The sequence below is a fragment of the Nicotiana tabacum genome, chromosome 8 (assembly GCF_000715075.1).
Source record: "Nicotiana tabacum cultivar K326 chromosome 8, ASM71507v2, whole genome shotgun sequence".
NCBI lineage: Eukaryota > Viridiplantae > Streptophyta > Magnoliopsida > Solanales > Solanaceae > Nicotiana > Nicotiana tabacum.
The window spans coordinates 23,631,198-23,653,745 of NC_134087.1; the positions used below are offsets into that span (position 1 = coordinate 23,631,198).

The window sequence follows — 22,548 nt, forward strand, 5'->3', positions numbered from 1 at the left end:
ATTTTCAATTACATTATTATAAAAATAATTATTATTGAAAAATAATGTTTTAGAAACTGAAATTTTAAGAAATAAATATTTTTAAGAGATATGAACACACCAAATAAGAGTTCAAGTAGTAGTAAAAGAGTTGAGCTTATCCAAAGAGTCATTCATTGTCTTAACATTTGATTGTTTTGTCATAAATATGAGTTATTATTTTACTTCCTGATTATTTCTTGGATCCAATGACACCGGCAAGAATGGTATCGAAAAAGAAAAATAGAAAAAATGGTTAATTTTTTTCATATAGTTAATATCCAATGATTATCTATATTTACTGAGAAAGTGTAAATTTTAAGATTATTTACATACAATCCAAATAACATAAATATTTGACATGATTAGTGTCTGTGCATCCGCGCGGGTATTAGTACTAGTTATTTGCATTAAAAGGATGTTTTCACATTATGTGTATACTATTATTAGTCACTAAAGATAGGAAATTTGACCAAATTGATGCACAACACTCAAAGAGGCCAGACACAAATTTTTGGCATAAAAGATTTTACATGATTATGTTAAACGGTATGGCGTGATACTATAAGAATCTTTTTCTATAATTATCTGCATTTAAAGGATAATTTTACTATAAGGGGTAAATTTTTCACTGAATAATTATGTGTGAACATCCATAATATTCACCCTAATATTTTAAACTTACGTAACTTGATTCAACACAATTTCAACTTTCAAAAACTCATTTTTTTCAAGTTCCAACCAAATCTATATCCAAACGCTAGCTAAGAGCAATATTTGGACCAACTTCAAATGGAGGACAAATTTATTTTATTTTCCATAGTTCAGAGACATTTTGGGCCCTTTTCCCCTTAAAGTGCTACTCCATTATCTTCTACTTGTACAGTTCCGCTTGAACACTTAAGAGACATTCAAGGTTAATGTAATTCTTTTCCAAATTCTCACGGCTCCTTTCAGTTGAAGTTGTTTTCAGTCACCATCAATTACAAAGTACGGGGTCATCTTCCCTTTTTTAAAAATAAAATATTACTGTAATATTTTTTTCCACAAACTTTAATGCTGTCTAGACGAATATAAAATCATAAAATGTATTATCAAAAGTTTTTGGGGCCTCAAAATTTTGGCCCCTTGAGCCGCCCCTCTAGTCGAAGGTAGAGAGACAAAAAATTACATGGCTTTACAACTATACAAAATTCCTTTGAGCACTAATACTAGGACAGCAGCCTTTTTCATAGACGAGAGGCACGACCCTCTGTCCAAGTAGATGGGATTAACATCCTCCTATCATTTCTTTGTGTATGTCAAGTAAGGGTCTTGAGCAATACATAAAACATCTGGCCTATCTGCTTGATTATATGTTAAACAACGACGAATGAACTCCTGATCAAAATCCATAGAAAAGAGAGAATCAACTATCCAAGAATCAGTGGCACGAAGAAATAAAACATATTTCCATTTTGTCCTAGTAAATACTGTTCTGTTGGAATGTAACTTATCTTGTACATAGCTTAATTGAATTTTGTTTCATCAACCAGCTAGTATGCCAAGTGTTATGGCCTAAAGTGGCCATATGGGATAATAGACATAAGTTCCGAACCCTGATCCCAAATCTTGATATATACTAGAAGTCTTTGGTCTTGGTATGTTTGGACAACTCTCATACTGGCAATATAAAGTAGTCGATGTGGACTGAGATAAGAGCATGGAGTCAATTTGAGCATCGGAGGATGTACTCGAATTGAAACCATATCTATTCTGTATCACTAAAAATACAATATAGCTATTTTGCAACTTTAACCACATTTGGGGCATCAAATGACCCTAGAAGAGAAGGCAAACCATTGGTCGGTTGACTCATTTTATCATATAATCGGGTATATCTACTGCACATTGGTAACAATAACAATATCAACTGAGTTTGAGGGCCACCAGCTGCTCTTGATAATGATTCACAAAAAAAAAGTGACAATTAATCATATCTTTGTCAGATAAGGATAGAAAAAACGCACCTTTGCCTCATTAGAGACAGCCGGTCGTGTAGGGAATTCAACCTTTCTTGCTTTAATAATTGTGTCCTCCCTTAGTATTCTTTCTTGTGACTGGTCATGCCCAAAGGGACGTTTGCCAAACAGCATTTGGTAAAACAAAATACCAGCTGACCAGACATCAACCTAGTTGCATAAATAAAAATCACAAGTTTATTTCATAAACAAATAACTGTTCATTCGTTGGACATTTAGGATAAATGCATCAATTAAGATGCAGACGCTGCATTAGTCCAAGATCATTAGAAATAAGAACTAAAGAAAATGTTGAGGACCTTTCTCCTGGATTTCAGTGGATACCTATTTAACTTTATCGACAAGTGAAAGTAAAGCAGGAGCACTCACCTTTGAGGATATAAGAGGTGTCTTGCTTAGCTCAAAGCATTCAGGAGGTAGATACCTGAAAAATCAATTGACAGAAATAGTGGACCTTATTAATACTTTATGGAGGCAAGAGATGAAAGCAAAAGTAAGTTTCGAACTAATACACCTGGTAAACATAATGCTAAGTGTGACATTCAAAAATTTACCACTCACCAGTACGTTCCAGCTCCCTGGGATGTTAGCTCCATCCCCTGGGATCCAACATCATCCTCCACTATCTTGCTAAGGCCAAAATCAGTGACCTTAGCAATGCCAAACTCATCAAATAAAACATTGCCTGGCTTCAAATCATAATGGATGATCTTCTGTGACTTCTTATTCAAGTAGACAAGGCCTTGAAAAATCTGCACAATGATGATTCTTGCTTCTCTTTCTGGCAACACAGGTGTTGCTTTGAGAACTGCATCAAGGTCCTTTCCTACAGACAAGAACATTTATGCCCAATATGAGAGAGGGAATCCTAAAAATACTTCATTCCACCGAGCATAATAACAATTGTACTATATAATTTTTTTTTATTTTTCACTTGTATTATATTGATTATGCAATAAAGAGAGTAACAAACCACTACAGTACTCCAAGATAGTGCAAAAGGTGTTTTGGTCTATCTCAAAAATGTCCCAAAGCCGCACAATGTGATGGTGCACCAAAGTCTTGTGGATGTTGTACTCCCTGATTGCATGCCGTATATAACTTTGCTTCTTCTCTTCACTCCACTGAGCATTTAGTCCATGTAGCTTACACGCGACATATCTATGGTCTACCAAGTCGAAAGCCTGCCAGAACTTTGCAATTTGAAGTGAATGGAACGATATTTTGTCCCAACCTATTTACAAAATAAAAGAGGTCTACATTGCAATTTTGGTGACTGACCATTCTATTGGTTTTTTTTTTACTGGAAATAAGATGAGCAGTCACTTTAAAATTCCTACCTTGTACACCTCACTAAATCCTCCTTTTCCAAGAAGGTTTAAGAGGGCATATCGGTGGTTCAAAATCTGAAAATTGTTAAAACGAGAACCATCTTCATCACGTATGCGTTTCATTTCACGAATTAGCCTTCCTTTCTCTAGTTCATATCGGTCCCTCTCACGCATTATCACATCTTCCTCCTAATTAAAAAGAAAATGTGGTGTGAAGCATGGAAAAAGAATTGACATGTGGAAAAAAAAGAAGAAAAAAAAAGAAAAAAAAAAGAGAGAACAGTTACACGTTTGATGCTGGCTAAACGAGACTTGTAGATCTCATCCTGAATGAGAGAATCTTCTTCCTGCAAACCTCCCTCCACATCTCCTCCATCACTTTTATCTGCAATGGTAGGGTAAGCATTATTGCTAGTAACCTTTTATACCTCAAGAAACATAGTTGAGACAGTCCAGGAAATTGAAAAATCAAATGAACAGCTATTCCTGCTGAAATTTTGACAAAACTGTCATGAACAAGAAGCCCAACGTGGAAGTCATTTTAATCAGAGAGTACTTCCAAGCTGACAAGACATAAGCAACTATAAATTATAATAAGACAGGACCTCCAGCAAATGTTGCTGAAACCACACTCAAGCAAAAGATGACAATAAATAACATATGTTGTGCTTAAAGCTCCAGCTTTATTCTAATGCCAGCTGACAAGACAGGAATGAAATTGAAAATCACCCCAACATGTCTTGACCTTTGGAATGCCATGCAACCACTTAACACAAAGCAGATTCAAGTCCAGAAAATATAGTAAAAGAAGTTTTAGAGGTCTAGTACCATTACTAAAAAGCATACAGGTTAGGGACATTTTCAGGAGGAAATCACATTCATGCACCAAAATAACACCATTTCTAGCAAGAGAAGGAAAAATGAGAAAGTACATATGATTCAAAGGGAAAACTTTACCTGGTTGTCGTTTCTTGAGCAATTTACGCTGCCGTTCAATAGCTTCTTTAGTTTCTAATAAGTTTCTCTAAAGAAAAAAAAAATCCATTAACAATAATACCTATTGAATCTAGGCATATGATAAGCAATGATTAGCAGTGTAACTAGTATTAAACAGCAGAAACTAAATAGCACATAGGATAAGTGTATATTGGGCTTATCGGTGAGTTCGGCTTGCAAGAAATCTAACAAAAGTTTCTTCGAAATAGAACTAAACTGGAAAATATCCAAAGTTACTTGGCCTGCTTTCCTTTTTATCCATCAATTTTACTGACCTCCTTCCCTGATGGACAACTCTTGTGCGTTCTAGGATCCAGGCAGAATAAACTAGTGCCAGTTCGTCCTTCTTATTAGTGGTGTTGTGTGGTGTGTTTTCAACTAATTATGGCCCTTCATCAAATTTTAAACTGTTATTTAAATTTTTTACTTGAACTCTTAGATTTCAGTACACTAACTTTTCCTAATTTAAGTCTCCCCTTCTTTTGTGGACATGGTTGTTAAGACATAAGTTGAAGCTCTATTGTACTGTATAAGCTAAACAGAAGTGTAGTAACTATGTTAATCGTCAATATAGACACCTTAACATATCCCTATAATGAAAAACAAGCACTCTCTTGCGAGAACACCAAATTAAGGAACGTACAAGCTGAGCATTGAGGTCCTTTAGTGCTTGCCCATCTTCCCAGGCCTCAGAAATAATGGTTCCAGCTCTGCAATTAACCAAAGAACATAAAGAACAGAAAACAATCAGCAGTCACAAAAATGAAGAGGTTAGATTAAAATGATACTAAGAGGAGTTTGGCATACAGGATACTGATATTATGGAGTTCTAATGGTACACCTGTTTCATATGTATCATCTACAAAATCACAACTACAATCAATCAATTAACTACACCTCAATCCATAGTTGCGATTGGATAATATGAATCCTCTATGTCTACTTTTCTCTATTCAGACCATTCATTTTCAACACTAGAATATTTGTCCTTTAAGGCATAATAGAAGTTCTCTCAAGCTAGAGTTTTTCTAAGCCTCAAACTTATTCCTAGGCAGACCTACAAGTACAACAACAACAACAACAAGAAGTCTCTAACTAAAATAAAAAAATTACTCGTAAACAACACACCTAAAGTAAGATAATAATAACAATTAAACCTTACTCCAAATTAGTTGTTATTAATCATACGGATTTTCTGCTTCCATTGTATTCTATGTTTTATATGTGTCCGCATCTGAAAGATTGGTGTTCTAAGTCAACTTCTTTCCATGTCATTTTAGGTTATCTCATTGTTTTATTATGTTACCTTCAATCATTATAGTGTTGCACCTATGGACCGGTGATATGCAAGTTTACATAAAGATATGGCCAGATGAAACTCTGTTTTGTTTAATCTTCTATATGTGCTACTTGCAAAGTGGATGTGATCACTCTAATTTTGTCCAATCTTGTACATCCATCTTAAAATTCACATTTTTACAATTTCATCTAGGGATATGGTAGACCTTAGATGCCCAATATTTACTCCCATATAACGTTGTTGGTCTCTCAACCTTTATACAGAAATTACCTTTCTTTTTGTTATGTATCTTCCTTTTTGAATATCACTCCTGTAGCATACCTCTATTTCAGACATGCAATTTTAATTCTTTTTTTCTTTCTAAAAAGTCATCCTACTGTGGTTCTATCTATTGCATTTTTTGAGAAGAGTGGTTCTATCTATTACATTTGCATCTATTATGCCTTCTCCTGCAGGACTAAGCTTAGGTATCTCGATATTTGTGTTTAGACATCACAATCCCGTCAAATGCCACTTCACCTTTATTTTTTATTTTTGTTGTGGTAGCTAAACTTGGTGCATATATTATATCTTTCTTCTACTTATCATAAAACCTCATTATCTAAAGTGCTTATCCATAGTTTCAAACTTTGATTCACTCTCTTAGAGGTCGTTTGGTAGAGTGTGTTAGAGAAAATAATGCATGCATTAGCTTTGTGTATTAGTAATGCTTTGTTTGGTACATTTTTTCAACCTATATATAACTAATACAAGTATTAGTTATACACTCTATTTGGTATTATCCTATGTATAGCTAATGCATAGAAAACCATGACATTAGCTATACAAAGGCTATTAATGCATGCATTAGCATGGTTAAAGACAAAATTATCCTTAAAGTCCCTTAAGTTAACGAATATGGAGGGCATTTTTGTAAACAATTAAATTTCTTAAAAATTATGCAATGCATTTTAATTTTTAATACACCACACCAAACAATGCATAAGAAATAATCTCCGTATAACTAATGCGTGCATTACTAACCCATGCATTACTAACACCTGCATTACTAATGCACCTTATTTAGCATTATTCTTATACGCCCTACCAAACGACCCCTTACTGGTTTAGTCATTTAACCTAATGCCCTATGAAAATAACATGCACCATGGAATCCATCATTATACGATTGTAACAAGAACCTCAATCCCAAACTAATTGGGGTTGACTATATGTAAATGATTGTTAGCTCATCTATAACTAAGGTAAACAAGTACCGACTCAAGAGAGATCCTCCGCGTAAACACAATTATAGGAACTCCTCTGTACCTTCTCTCACTTCTCACACTTGTGAATGCTCCTTCACAAATATCCTTTATGGAACTTGTATGATTGATATGAATTTTTTTCAAACTAAAAGATATTTCTTAGTGCTCTATCATCTGCTTTAATTAGGCCAATGAATATCATATGCAGATCTTTCTGTCTCTTCCTATAGAATATCATTCATCTTCTTATAAACAATATAACCACTATTGCAGATCTATTAAGCATAAAATCAAACAGGTTCTCATTTCAGATATATTTTCTTACTAATTCGGCATCTTTTCATTCTTAAATATGTCATTGAATACCTTGGTTCGCCATACTACTGCAACTGCTTCAAAGCCACTTCCAAACGTCTATGAAGATATCACCAGCCCTTTCTGGGCCTAAATGGCACCCCTAGTAAATTGTTAAGTGCAAGGATCAAGACTCCAAATTCCCTTACCAGAAACTAACAAGATACTTGAATATTTTGGTTCTAAGTTTGCCCTGGCAAGGTAAGCAAAATAGAGGTAGCGCAGTGCACATAGTGCATAGTCTAGAGAATCTACTTCTTACTCCTTGGATTGATAATGATAGCACATAGTCATCTGGTATACATGTCCAGTGAACTATGGATATCAATCCACATAAACCGTAAAGCCATTCTTTCTTTCAAGATATTTAGTTTTGCTTCCATTTCTTTTTCAGAATTAACTTGACTAGCATCTTACATAAGAAAAAAGCTCCAGTTTCCCCTACAATCTTCTGCTGGCATCCTATGGTTAAACCATGACCAAGTCCATTGTAAAGCACCTTCAACACTATATTCCAAAAGTGAATGTGCTTTTTGAGCAATAACTTGCTATGCAAGCTTCTGAAAGAAATCATGGAAATCTCTTAAAGCATGGTCAGAACAACAGTTGGGGAATTTTTGAAGCATGTGACCTTCAATCGATACCATAGTGCTAAACAATTCAAAATCCCTAGAGACAACACAGAGTACATTTCCAGATAAGAAGCAGAAATACAGGCTATATTTTGCATATTAGATTAAGTATCCTTCGCTTCCAAAGCGTCGAAATATTTTTTTTGATAAGGTAAATTGTATTAATCAAAAGGGAGAGATGAGTGAACACTTTGATACTTTAGCAAAATTCTATCATTAGATCAAAATGTGACGCTTATATAACACTGGGCACTTTATAAATAGATTTTCTGTTGATGGGTAAACAAACTTTGTTTAAGTAGGTTTGATGAGGAAATATAATTGCTGGCAGCTTCCTATGGACAGCTTAGTTGAAGTCATCTGTTGAACTTATTATATACACTAGACCAAGCAGCAAATTGCTTGCTCCATATAACACGTGATAAGGATGAGGTACCTGATTACTCCCACGTTGCCCAGTCTCAAAGATTCCTGTCGCACTTTCATTCGTGCCTCTTGCCTCTCAGCTTTTGAAACAGATATTAACAATTCAGATATTATTTTCGTTCTCTGCAAAATAAAATATATGTATGAACCACTGCCATGAGGATATACAAATAAACAGGAATACATCAACCATGTTTCTTCAGATTTTTTTTTTATCAAGTAAATAAAATTCTCATTAATGATAGGGACAAATGAAAAGTGCCGTATACGAGAAGTATACCAAAAAGTAAAAAAACCTACAAAAAAATAAGGTTCTCTAAGAAGGACACCCAATATTCTATACAACAACGAACTTCATGGGCGCACCAAAAGAAAATAAGGGATAGGAGGCTACTCCTCAACTGAACAAAACTCATCTCTACCCCTTCAAAAGCTCATATGTTTCTTTCCCTCCAAATAAACTGATGGAGTCCCACATCAGAGATGGATGAGTTCTTGGACTCTTTATATGGCTTGGGCAATCCTCACTCTTTGAGCTAGCTTTTGGGGTTGATTTAGACCCAAGGTCCATTCATATCAAGGTATTAGAGTCAAGCCCCCGGTGTTGGGCCCCCAAGATAGATTGTTCACGCTCCAGTTGGCCAGCCTGGGTGTGCGGCGGGGTGATGGAATCCCACATCGGAAATGGATGAATTCCTTGGACTCTTTATATGGCTTGGCAATCCTCACCCTTTGAGTTAACTTTTGAGGTTGAGTTAGGCCCAGGGTCCATTTTTATTATAAACCACATGAGTGCTAGTGGAACAACCGTCAATGCCATGTGCCTTTTCCTCCTCCTACCACAATTCCAATTGATCATTAATTCTTTAAGAGTACTTGGCATCACCCATGAAATACCAAACCAACTAAGTATTTCCCCCCATAACCTTGAGCCAACACGACAATGTACAAGGAGATGATCCACATCTTCACCCGCCTCCTTGCACAAGAAGCAGCAATTGACACAAATGACCTTTCGCTTCCTAAGGTTCTCGGCCATCAAGATCGCCCCTCTAGCTGCTAACCAAGTAAAGCATACTTCCCCGACACCTTCGGGATCCAAATCGAGCTATATGGAAAAACAATCTCCTCCCTAATTAAAAGCTTTTCATAGAAAGGCTTAATAATACTTTGTATTCCCCAACCCCCACCTCCATGCATCATGGCTATCGGATGACGTACATTATTTATGGAGCAAGTCGGTCAATCTTGAAGCATACTTTCCCCGGCACCTTCGGGATCCAAATCGAGCTATATGGAAAAACAATTTGCTCCCTAATTAAAAGCTTTTCATAGAAAGACTTAATAATACTCTGTATTCCCCAACCCCCACCTCCATGCATCATGGCCATCTGGTGACGTACATTGTTTATGGAGCAAGTCTATCGATCTTTGGATCTCAATCACCTCCTAATCATGGAAACTCTTCCCAAATCTCAAATCCCAAAAATCTCTTCACCTTCTATCCTCCGAATTTGTTGGACTATCAACTCCTTTTGGCATGATACTCGGTACATGTTCGGTAAATCATCCTTCAACATGTTATCTCCACACCACCTATGTCTCCAAAAACTAACTCTCCTCCCCTCTCCTACCTTGAATGATATATTGCCACTAAATTCTGTCCATCCTGTCATAATGTTCCTCCATAACCCACAACCATAAGGCATGTTGACATCTTTAGTTCTCCACCTCCCCCCCCCCCCCCAAAAAAAAAAAAAACTCCAAAACCCACCACAACCCCTTTCAGATAGGTATTTTAACCTTCTTGTCGACATGAGATCATTGCAGACACAAATGGAACACAGATAAGAGGAACATTTTAAAGTTTAACAAATCAGGATTTGACAGCAATATTTGAGAGGAAGCTAAATAGTGATGTTTGTGAACAACTTGCATGAGATGATAAATATGTCCACAGATGGACCATAGCAAAAGGAAGCATTTTAGATTCAATAAAGCCAGATTCCACAACACTATTTTGATAGACAAGCTGAATGGCAATGGTTGTGCACAAATTGCATGTAATACATACCAGTGTTAAAAAAAGCGGGCGCTTCCTCGCTTTAAGCGAGAAGCGAAGCGGAGCGGGAGGGGTATCGCTACCAGTGTTAAAAGCGGCTCAGGTATGCATAAGCGACCGCTTCTCTCTAAAAAGCGAGAAGCGGTGAAGCGCCCAGAAGCGATCGAAGCGGACGATTTTTCAATTAAAAGACCCAAATCGTTGTTTCTGTTTTAGCACTTCTTCGACTTCTTTAGTAGCAAACTAGGGTTCTTCAAACCAGCAATTTCTGCCTCACTTCAAGCAGCGATTTGTTCAAGCAAACTAGGGTTCTTCTTCTTCTTCTTCTTCAAGACTTCAACAGTACAACAACAACTTAGTTTCAACAGGTATGTTATGTTTTCCAAATTTATTTTCATTCTTCTTCTTCTTCTTTTTCTTTTTCTTTTTCTTTCTAAACGTCCAAAAAGCGCCGAAATGCTGGCGAATTTTTTTCAGAAAAATTCTGCCCAGTTTCTGCCAAGTTTCTGCCCAATTATTTAATTTTAATTTTTTTTTTAAATTCCGCTTCACTTAAAAAAAGCGGGTGCTTCGCTTCTCGCTTTTTATGAAATGGGGGTTGTCGCTTTTCCTCGCTTCACGCTATTTTTAACACTGATACATACCATACATATGTAAAGAACTTCAGTAGTACAGGGTATTTGATATTCCTCCATTCTACACAAGGTAGAAAACTCTGGTTTTTAATTTGAATAACTATATGTTCTACTGAAATGGTCAGACTGAATACACACCTCTTACGATTTCTGTATGTTTCCTCCAAAGGAAAATCATATGAACAGATACATTGTTTAATAGCATATTCAGACTAATATGATATCTCCAAAGGAATACAACTTAAAGAAAACATAGTGCCAATCAGACTCAGCAAAAATTTGATTTGGCGACAAGCACACTGATACAGCTAATAATAGTGTCACATATATTTCTTCGGTCTTGAGGTTTAGAGAGGCAACCGCACAAACTAAATAATTCCTTGCACAAGCAATAGTTATTATTTCTAGGGCAGAAACAGAACCTGACCAACCAAAAGAAGTAAAGCAACTGATGAAGCACACCTTTGCCTTTGTCTGCTGCTCATAATCTTTAAGATCCTTCAATTCCTGTATAATTGAATCATGCAATGACGAATAATCAGTTGCAACTGAAATTATTATTGAAAGCGAAAGCAACTAATGGTTCGTCTGCATACGGACAAGTTATATACAGATTATAATATTAGGAATGTTAATTCAACGAATAATAATTTCTGAATTACTTGCATTTGTTATCAAAGGGTTGGTTAACCATTTAAAAGTTTGTACATAAAATTTAAAACATTTGTTTCTAATAATACACTGGATCTATTAATGTCGAGATCACTTCCAGTAGTGCGGGTAACCAAACAACCGCTATGTCTAGGAAAGAAGTTGTACCTTTTCCAGCTGTTGACACTGATGTTGATAATCTGATGCCTCTTGACGGGATTTCTTAAGCTCTTCCTCCAAAGCCACAACTTTTGCCCGTAAAGAAGTGATCTCCTCCTAATTCCAAGGGCATTCCACATCATTTTAATAAATTAGAGGTTATAAAACAGTAGCAAAGAGTGACTGCATAAAATTGATGAGCTGCAACACTTTTTATGGGATAAATTTCATCGCATAGAAATTGCAGGTCAGAATGCACTTTTTGCCAGTAAAAAGGAACGGAAGAAATCAGAAAACTGTAACTAAACCCATACTTCGAATACAGTCTGTCGATCGTGCCCAATTTGCTCTTTTGGCAAACCATCCTGCAACTACACCAAGCAAAATGATAATGTGTTAATCCACTGATGAACTGCCTACTCTGCAATCTATCATCCTTTCCATTGTAAAGTTTCAAAATTGGCATCTGTTACCTTTTGTAATCAACTTCACATAGAGTAAAGTTACAATCTATTTGCATTTGATACTTTCCAAAACAAACTGATGTTTACTATTAAATATCAGAAGGGGTTGGGGTTGCAGAGGATTTATATTGCGTATTAAGTGTTCACACATTTGGTAGATGGCTGCTTCCCACTGCTTCTCAGAAATGCGTAAACACAGAACAATCTCGTAATATATCTTTAACAGACCCTATAAAGAAGCTCATGGGCATCAACAGAGAAGAATACAAAACAAAACAAATATACCTGGAGTGACCCTTCACGGCAACAAAGCATTCTTAACAATTAAGCAACACATGACAACTAGGTAAACCTACATAAGCAAGCTCAATTGCTTCACTGTGATTAAGATAGCTACAAGTTGAAGAAGCACAATCAAAGGAATCTAAATGACAAAACACTGTCCAGAAACTCACAAGTCATTGCTAGTGTCCTATATAACTACACAGCAGGAAAAGGTATAGAGGATAACTAATCACGCAGAATATCTTTCTCAGAAGATCTTAGCTAGTCAATTCAACCAGAATTTAATGCTCGATAAATGCCAAAAAGGAGAAGAACAAAAAAGAATAGGTAAACTCATAGTTGGTGTGTGTTTCCGATCTCTAAAGTTCTGATGCTAGCTTGTTCTCCTTCCTTCTTTCTTATTTATTTCCTCTTTCAATTGCAGTATCTCTCTTGTTTTCTCCTCATTTTCTACCAAATGTTCTGACCCAGTATTTCCCCAAAGACCAAAACCTTTAACTATTATGTCATACAAAGTCTCACATCTCGTATAACATAGAAGTGACAAGATCAACACAGAAATTAGTAACCAGCAACCTGCCCAAGCACTTATGAGTTTGGTGAGTGATGCTTTTCACTTTGGGTCACCTTTAGCCCAACCCATAGTGACCCTAGTCCCTAGTCATATTCTGTTCACAGATCACTTTCTAACCTGCCCCCCATGTCTAATGTTTCTAATTTTTCTTTTTTTGGGCTGTAATACTGGCAGAGTGTCAACCCTTTCGCAGATATGATTGCAAAAAGTGCAATAGATATAAATCTCTTTTTTAATTAATTTGTTCATATTGATATATTTACCCCAATAGTGGGACTCGGGTTGGGTTTTTTGTTGTTGTTGTTGTTGTTCATATTGATATATTGAGGCTAGTCCAAAAGAAGGTCTTTTGGGCAGGTTAGTTTATCGCCCACCTAAACCCATTGTTGACCCAACCCAATAGTGGCCAGGCAAACATTGGTTGGATTGGGTCTGACTTGAAGTTTTCCATAAGCAATAGTGACCTGCCTATCCTTTCTCGAATAAGAAGGTAGCTCCAACCTCTACAAGGGGCTGTTAGACCCGTGCATACTTACACTGGTTCTACCCTGATCAAGCAACCAAATTTGACTCAGTCTGCCCACTTAGTGTTTCTATCTCTTACGAGCAAGGAGTGTTCTTCCAGAAATATTATCATATCCTCTAAAGCACTGCCCTAGATTGTTTTTTTCATTTCATCGAACTCACAAATCAGATAAAGACTTTGCATATCCATAACCATGTCAAAGAGTAGTCCCCTCATTTTCCAGAACCCTCTTCTCCATGATTGAAGAAGATCTGCTGCTTTAGTCATCATTGTCAATAGGGGAGCTGGGCTTTTTGAGTCATGGAAGGTATAAAGATGAAATACAACATTTCCCGATTATGATAAGCACACCTAAGAGGTCATAAGAGCAAAAAGAAGAAATTACACTCATTTAATTATCATACCAAATTTTGTATAATTACAGCTAAAAAAGAATAGTACAAAAATTAGGCGTGGCAGGGCGGTGTAGGGGTGTGAGCGGCGATACGTGAGCGGGCATGGTGAAGAGTTAGTGCTCATGTTGGGGAATGATCAGTGGTAAGGGAAAGGGGTAAAAGGATATTTATGCTTAATCCAGTACAATGGGTTTCCCAACTCGTCTCCCCACAAGAAAAAAAAAAGAAGGATGGGCAATGTGCTTGTTAGGCCGATGCGAACCTGGTCTACTCAATGTTTAAAATCATGATTTTAGCCAGTAATACTATGACGGAGAAATGCTGACTAATAAGCAGGATAAACCAACTCATCTTTAAACTTACTAAATCACAAGAGTAAATTGATGATACCACCCAAAAATATCTCATCCAGTTACAAATTTGTTCAATTGTAGTCATCTTAAGTGATAATCCATTAAACATTGAATAGCTATTATCAAATTGTCCCAGTAATCTGCTGAAACAAGAGTAGCTAAGGTATAAAGGATAACATAAGAAAAAAGGAAACACATTACAACAATGAAAACTAAATTTGTTTCAGCATATAGAATGTAGAACTAGCAGCATAAGTCCAGATTTCAACCATTGTAAAGATACAGCAAAGAAATGAATGTTAGCCGCAACTCTAATATGTATTAATATTAAGCTTAAATATTTCAGAATTGACATTGATAAAGCAGGACCTTCTCTAGTTTTTTTTTTTTTTTCCTAGTCTTGTTTGTTACCTCTCCATATGCACTGTCTATGGTGTTGGACAAACATTTGCCAGTATATTTTACACTTATCTTTTCAAGCTCAATCACTACTAATACTCATATTATCCTAAAACAAACCTAAAATCATGCCAGGAAAAACTCACCTTCTGGTAAGAGTTCTCGAGCTGACCATTTGACACAGAAACTGCTTTGTGACTTGGTCTGATCACTAACTCGGGAACCACGTCCTCTACCAGAATTAGTTTGTCCCTTGACACGGCTTTGTTTCCGTCTATTCACATCTGAACCCACTTTGCTTGTGTCTGTATTGTCTACTATCTTTTTCGCAGTATCAGCTGCTGTCTACAAAAAGTATTTCCTTCAGCATTAGCATATACATTCTTCCAGAAGGGTAAGCTGAAAAACACCCTAAGATAACATGGCTAGCAAATCAACAGTTGTAAAAGAGAGTATCTCAGTTATTAGAATGCTTCGCACCTAAAGAAACTGCCAAGAAGAGTAAGACGTTATATATAAAACATAGCATATAAATATAAGATATACCTCCACATGTTCAAATGAAGTTGAGCTGTTGTCATCCTCGAGTTTGCGCCGCTTCTGAGTGTTTGCTTGTATGAGAAATTCCCTTCCATTCTGGTTGAGGGGAAGGAGAAATGTCAGCAATGAGAAAGAAAATCTTGCTTTAAGAGCAGAAGATGGAGAACGATTTGCAGCACTGGAAACTAATGCAAATTTGCAATCAGTAGTTTGTGCAGTTCATACAGAGTAATTAATTCTTCTTGATCATAGCCAGGAATATTTGTTATTATACCAGAGCAAAATCTGGCTTATTAAAGTAAATATTAGATTTGTTCCAAGATTGAAGATATTTGGATCCAGATTTCTCATTTAAAAGTACAGGGGGAAATCATCCAATGCACCTTACAATCAATTCCGAGTTGTGTTTCTTTCGAGATGCTGAGGTCACAAACTACTAGGTTCTGATAACTCAAAAAGACTTTCTGTTCAGAACTATTGGATCGGAATTTGGAAGGAAGAAACTTTAGTAGATGTGAACTGGTTGAAGTTTGAAACCTACAAGGTATGAAAGCTTTTTACAGAAGACAGTTCCCGTTAATACAACTGGATAAGTTTTTTCTTGAACATAACTACTGGCAATTGAATGCCAGAAACTATTAAACTTCTCTAGAATGAGTTGTAGAATTTTCCTGCAGAAATTTAGCTTGAATAAAAAGAGAGGAGATGGAAACAAGGCGTGCATACGTAACTGATAGACAAAATACAAAGAGAATGGTACTTAGTACACAATTAAATTGGAAAATATAGGTATGCGGCCACATATTTCAAATGCATAGAAAGAACCATGTGAAAAACGAGGTTAGATCAGTATCAACACTAGGTCATATAGAGCCCTAATTTAGAGGCGCAATAAGCAGAGTATGATAGTCCATACCAATTATGCGATATGCATATAGCCCTGACGCAGACATAAAGTAAAAAGGATACTCTACAAAAAAGTGAAAGTTAGCAGAATACAACAACAACAATAACAACAACAAACCCAGTGAAATCCCACAAGGGAAAGTTAGCAGAACATGTAGTGCTATTAATTTCACACACAACAGTAATTCTAATTCTAAAGTACAAAGAGAATTCTATTTCACATGAAATTAACAGTACAACATCTTCTGCTAACCTTTCACTGTTTGTAGAGTATTATAGTCACTTTATTTCTATCATACATATCACATAACTCATATGGACTATCCTCCTACTCGGCTTGTTGTGCCACTAAAGCAGGGCTCTATGCGACATAATGATGCTATTGATCTAGCCTCGTTCTTCAAAAGGTTTAAAGAAGGTGTAGTACTGTTAATTTCATGCGCAACATTAATTCTAATTTCCTATTGGAAATTGGAAATAATCAGCAACAAAATTATTCATTCTGGCTTTATTTTTATTTATTTTCTTTTCTCGGTAACCTCTTACTTAAGCAGCTTCAATACTTAATAGTACGAATGAAAGAGTTAAAGGCAATGACAGCCTAATACTGCTGATATAAGTTATAGAAGCTGAAGGATGAGTGTATGGTGACACCACCCCATCCAGAAGGATATTCTTTAATCCTATTTCAACTATTCCAAAGGCACCAAGCATGTGATCGGGTTTTATTTGCAACAGAAGAAAAGCAAAGTGGTCAATGCAGATTGCTGCCCCCCAAATCCACCTTGCCTACCTTCTCTAGGCCGGAGATTCAAAACAATTGCACATTCTTTTTGAATGGCTAAAAACCAAATGTAATCTTCCATATATGGATCATTAAGAATTGTACATTTAGCTTCCATTTTTTGGTATGATAATTAGCTATTTCTCTCTACATTGAGGGGCCATATAACCTAACACAGGGATAAAGGCATCTAGACATCCACGAAAAATTGCCAGCAAGCCTTGAAGAAAAATGTCTCATGTACTAGCCATGGTTCACTTTATTATGATCATGCATCATTTCTGGTATCATGCTTCCTGTCCCACCTTTTACTGTCATCCTCATAACAAGCATTCTTTTTCTTTTCTCTAAGTTATTAAGTTGAAATTTGAGAGTCAACGTAGAAAGATTACATGGAGAAGACTTGGTAGAAAGTTGAAACTTAGAAAGTGGGATTTGTTCAACCACATGCTAAGTTTTCTTACAACATGAAGAAGCTCTATGATAAGCTAGTAAAGTGTAACTTGAAACCGGGCGAGTATGGGGTCCTCATTCTTTATGATAGCAAATCTTGCGCCATTTATGGAAGCTGTTAGACTCGAGGACGAGTCTTTCTCAACCAGGGGAGAATGACGCAAAATCAAGAAGGCCACGAATTTCAAGAAATTGAAGAAGTCCAAGAATCCATTCAAGATTAGGATTTCTTTTCCTTAAAGATTGGGATTTTTTATTTCTTGTTTCCTAGTAATTTAATTTTTGTTTTAGTAGGTTATATTTGTAGTTCTACAAATTAGGATTGATAGTTGGTATCCCATTCCTCCTTGAATTCTTTTACTTATTTTAGTTAGGATAGGTTTTCTTAGTCTTATTCTTATTCTAGTTAGATTAGGATTAGTTTTCCTTAACCTTATCAATTTTACTCATTGCAAGGCCTATTTAAAGGGCATAATATGCTGAAAATAAACATTGGTGATTAGTTTTTCTAAGCTTTTTCTTCAAAAACATGATTGATCTTTTATTTCATCCTTCTTCCTTTATTCAACTCTTCTTCCAATCTTGCAGGATTGAGAAACATGTGGGTGAGGTTTCTCTCCATCTTACATTCTTCTAACGTGAGTTTGACGAACGCTTTCACTAGGTGCAAAATTTTGAAAGTACATCAGATGTCTCCTAGGTTACCCATAATATATGGAAGCTTCCACGTAACTTCATAGTCATTCGGTCTGAATTCTACATGAAGAACATAGATGACGGAACAGAAAGACCCATGATGTAGAAGATCATAACATGAGTGATTCTGCAGATTTGGATTCATATATATATATATAAGGAGACCAACACACCCCTGAAAGAAAATGTGAAATACCTTGACAATGCAATGCCAAAATTATAGGAGCATTGACGTTCTATTATCTTCTCAGTGTAGGCTGGGTAAGATAAGTGATACACCTAGTCATAACTAGCATTTATAGTACACCCACAGTCACCATTTCCAATTTGACAACTAGCTAACAAAGTTGTCAATTCTATCTCGCACTTGGGGCAATGCTGAAGCTAGTGAGGTTCTCACCGAGGCACGTCTATCGCTGGTGGAAAACTATTCCAAACAAAGTTGCGAATTCTCTTCTTCTAATTTCTCAATTAGTCATTCAAAATTTCAACCTACTATCCGAATATACAAGCACATACAAGTTATAAATAGCAAGCTATTCATAAAAGTCCAAGATGCACCAACCATATACTATTGCGCTCGTTCAAGAAGTCAAATTACTTCTACTCATACTCATTCTGCAAAACCAATAGATCTCTCGTTCTCTACAATTATTCTTTACTACTTTAGTCTTGCACAAGTATCCATGTTTGCAGAGGTACATGTCTACATGGAACACGGACCAATAAACTAGTAGAGAAAGTAATTAAGTTGACACATATATAGATAATTCTAAGCTTTTCCAGCATTAGAGACAAGGATGCCATTTACAAGATTTTGCTGCATTTAGCAAACCCCATTTGTAAGGATTTAAGTTATATATACTGACAATGTAATAAATTTTAGCACTATCAGACTAATTTAACATGTTATAGCAGGTTACTTACAATTTATTCTAGGATACTAATAAGTGCTTATTGAATAAAATTACCTACAATTACCTTTAAGTGACAGCACACATTTTTTACATTTAACAGTGCCCAAAACTTAAACAACAATAAGAATTGCATTTTTCCATACCTACGCTAATTAAAAGAAAGAAAAAGCTGAATTTCACAAACACTTACATCATCATCATCATCAGAATCACTAGAGACAGCAAGCTCAGCAACATTGTCAGCAGGCCCAGGCCCAAGCCCAAACTTGGCTGGGGCAGACCAGGAAGTAGCTTGGGATGTAGATGTAGATGAGGCTTTGCCCACCATTCTTGCCTCAAGTTTAGCAATCTTTGTGGGCAGAGACTGGTCTGATTGGTTTGAAGAATTGGATGCAAAATGAATGACCATATCATCTGACATTTTTCAAAATGCTACCTTAAAGAACAAATAATCAGATTATTCACAAGTGCCTTTCAAGACCCAAAACATAAAAGAGATGAACTTGGGTATCTTTTTATAATTCAAAGCGAATTTAGGAGATCCCTTTTAGTCAAAACGAGTTGTAAAAACAAGAAGCGGCAGTGTCCCTCAAATGAATTCAATCCTTTTGACAACAAGAAAGCAAATAAATGGGTACTGTGGAGATTTAGGGTTAAATTCCTATTTTGTGGAAATGGAAAAAATTTAAGGGCGGGAAGGAATAAGGAGTTGTAGAGGAGGTGAGGGGGAGATTTTTGAAATCAGAAGAGTGGGTCTTTTTGAAAACAGAACATCACTTATCAATACTTACGGACCAATGTAAGATGCCATAAGCGTAAACTAAAACAATCCAACAAAATTACGAATTTGCCAACTGAGAAACAAATGGAACTTTTAGGGTAAAATCCGCAGAGAAAAAGATGCCGACTTTAGCTCAAAAGTTGTTTGCAACTCAAAAACATATTAAACTACAAATGATACAGAATCTGAGGCAGAAGGAAAAAAAAAAAAAAAAAGCAAAATCTAAGTTGAACTGGTTCATGAAAAACTTAATCAACGCCGTAAAAGGGATCAGATTATGTTATTTTAGAATTTTGGAAGAGAAAATTGGACCTGGAATATTTGAGAATATCTCCTCTGCATTCCCATCAGTGTTTATGTATCCATGGCGGCAGATTCAGTCAAGTAGGAAGCGGAACTGACGGCATAGTGGTGAAGAAACAGTGGGAAGATCCACGCGCTGTTGATTGACGGTAACGGAGAGAGAGTAAACTTGGTGCGAGTTATGAGCAATCTGTTCTATAATGTTTTAGAATAACTCATTTGTTCATTAAAACTATTTCACTATTTCAACTTCAACTTTAAATACATTTTAAACAACTTTTTATAAACTAAAATACATATAAAATTAATCAAATAAACTGAAAATATAACATATATATAATAATTAATTTATAAACTAAAATACACATTAAAAAATTAAATAAGCTGAAAATATAACATATATATATAATAATTAATTTTATAAACTAATATATATATTAAAATTCATAAATAAGAAGAATAAAAGGGGGTGGGAAACCAGCGCCTGCCCTGGCTGTGGAGACGGTTGGACGAGAAAAACCGAAAAAGAGAAGAGGGAGATGAAGAAGAAAAGAAAAATTACCTGCAGGCTGGAGGCTGAAACCCTAGCTGGTTGGTGCTCCTAACGTTAGGAAGGAGAAAGAATGATCTTTTCACTTTGGGTCTGTTTTGTATAATAAAAACAAAGACCCAATTTTTATTTTTTTAAATGAACCCTCTGAACAGAAGCGAGCGCTTCTGCGTTTCTCGCTTTTGGGCCGCTTCGCGCTTTTTTGGCTGAAGTGATCGCTTCTGCTGGTCGTGTCGCCTCAGTTAGGAAAAAGCGATGGCGTCTAGCCTCGCTTCTCGTTTAAAGCGACGAAGCGCTCGCTTTTCAAAATACTAGCTCAACACAATATTGACTTGATTGTTAACTCAATCATCCCAAACAAGTCAGCATATTTTATTAATCTTAAAGTCCATAAAAATATGCATGAACAAGAGGAAAGATTACCTAAAAGGGTGTGGATAATGGAGAGTTTGAGCCCATATATTGGAGAAACAAGATATCATCACATCGTTAATATATATAGTTATCGTCAAAATGACTATTGGTGTAGAAGCGCTGCAATTGAAGTGTAACAACCCGGCCGGTCGTTTCATGATTTACAGTCCCATTTTCCCTATTTTTGCTTCTTTATGTATTGTTTCGCTGTATTTCGTCCTATCGTGTTGGTTGGTTCGGGTTCGGAGTGGTCGTGGAGTGGAATGAGATACTTAGTCTCTTATGTAGAAGCTTAAGTTGAAAAAGCCAATCGAATGTTGACTTATGAGTAGAAGGTCTCGAATGGGAATTTTGATGGTTCAGATAGCGCTGTTAGATGATTTTGGACTTAGGAGCGTGTTCGGAATGTAATTTGGAAGTCCGTGGTAGATTTAGGCTTAAATTGGCAAAATTGAAAATTTGGTATTTTTCGGACGGCTGGAAATCTTGATATCGAGGTCGGAATGGAATTCCGGAAATGGAAGTAGGTCCGCTGTGTCATTTGTAACGTGTGTGCAAAATTTTAGGTCATTCGAATGAGGTTTGATAGGTTTTTGCATTGTTTGCGGAATTCGGAAGTTTGGAGATCCTTATGCTTGAATCTGAGGGTGAATTGGTGTTTTGATGTTGTTTTGAGTGTTCCGAAGATTGGAATAAGTTTGAATGGTGATAGATGACTTGTTCGTATTTTTGGTTGAGGTCCCGGGGGCCTCGGGATAATTTCAGATAGTTTTCAGAAAGATTAGAACTTGATTTAAGCAGCTGAACTTTGTTGCTTCTGTCATTTCCGCAGCTGCGGAATGGGGACCGCAGGTGCGAGACTCGCAGAAGCGAAATTTGGACCGCATATGCGGAGAATTGGGAAGTTGATAAAAATCGCAGGTGCGCACTATGATCGCACCTGCGATGCCGCAGGTGCGAGATGTTGGCCGCAGAAGCAGGTTCTATAATTTAAGTGGAAACCGTACCTGTGATGGAATTTTCGCAGGTGCGACATCGCAGATGCGGAAGTCGCTGGGCAGAAAGTATAAAAGGTCACCTTCATGAATTTCTACCATTTCTTCACCATTTTTGGATGAGTTGGAGCTTGGGGACTGTGATTCCAAGAGGGAATTAAGTGTTTTCAGTGAGGTAAACTAGCTGGACCTTGTATCTTGTGTTGATGGTGACTATTCCATTGTTTAATCATGATATTAGTGGAAAATTTTTAGAAGAAATTGGGAGATTAGGGCTTGAAATTGGAGAGTTTAAATTGGGAATTTGAGGGGTCATTTGAGGTCTCATTTTGATGATTTTGGTATGTATAGACTCAGGAGTGAAAGGAGTTTCTAGTTTTG

At 36.4% G+C, this 22,548-nt stretch overlaps 1 protein-coding gene and 1 pseudogene across 1 annotated transcript; one reads left to right on the top strand and one right to left on the bottom strand.

Moving 5' to 3' along the window:
• Positions 1–947: 947 nt before the first annotated feature.
• On the bottom strand, positions 948–20,410 carry LOC107828464 (serine/threonine-protein kinase TOUSLED). The gene is given in 18 exon segments (XM_075219089.1): positions 948–1,398; positions 2,028–2,189; positions 2,409–2,463; positions 2,601–2,865; positions 3,013–3,223; positions 3,380–3,559; positions 3,658–3,755; positions 4,328–4,394; positions 5,010–5,076; positions 8,336–8,448; positions 11,485–11,529; positions 11,842–11,949; positions 12,147–12,203; positions 14,975–15,019; positions 15,021–15,173; positions 15,375–15,464; positions 19,315–19,556; positions 20,218–20,410. Coding segments are annotated over 17 exon segments (2,043 nt in total). The 5' UTR covers positions 19,546–19,556; positions 20,218–20,410; the 3' UTR covers positions 948–1,302.
• On the top strand, positions 18,565–18,694 carry LOC142163724 (U4 spliceosomal RNA; annotated as a pseudogene).
• Positions 20,411–22,548: the final 2,138 nt, after the last annotated feature.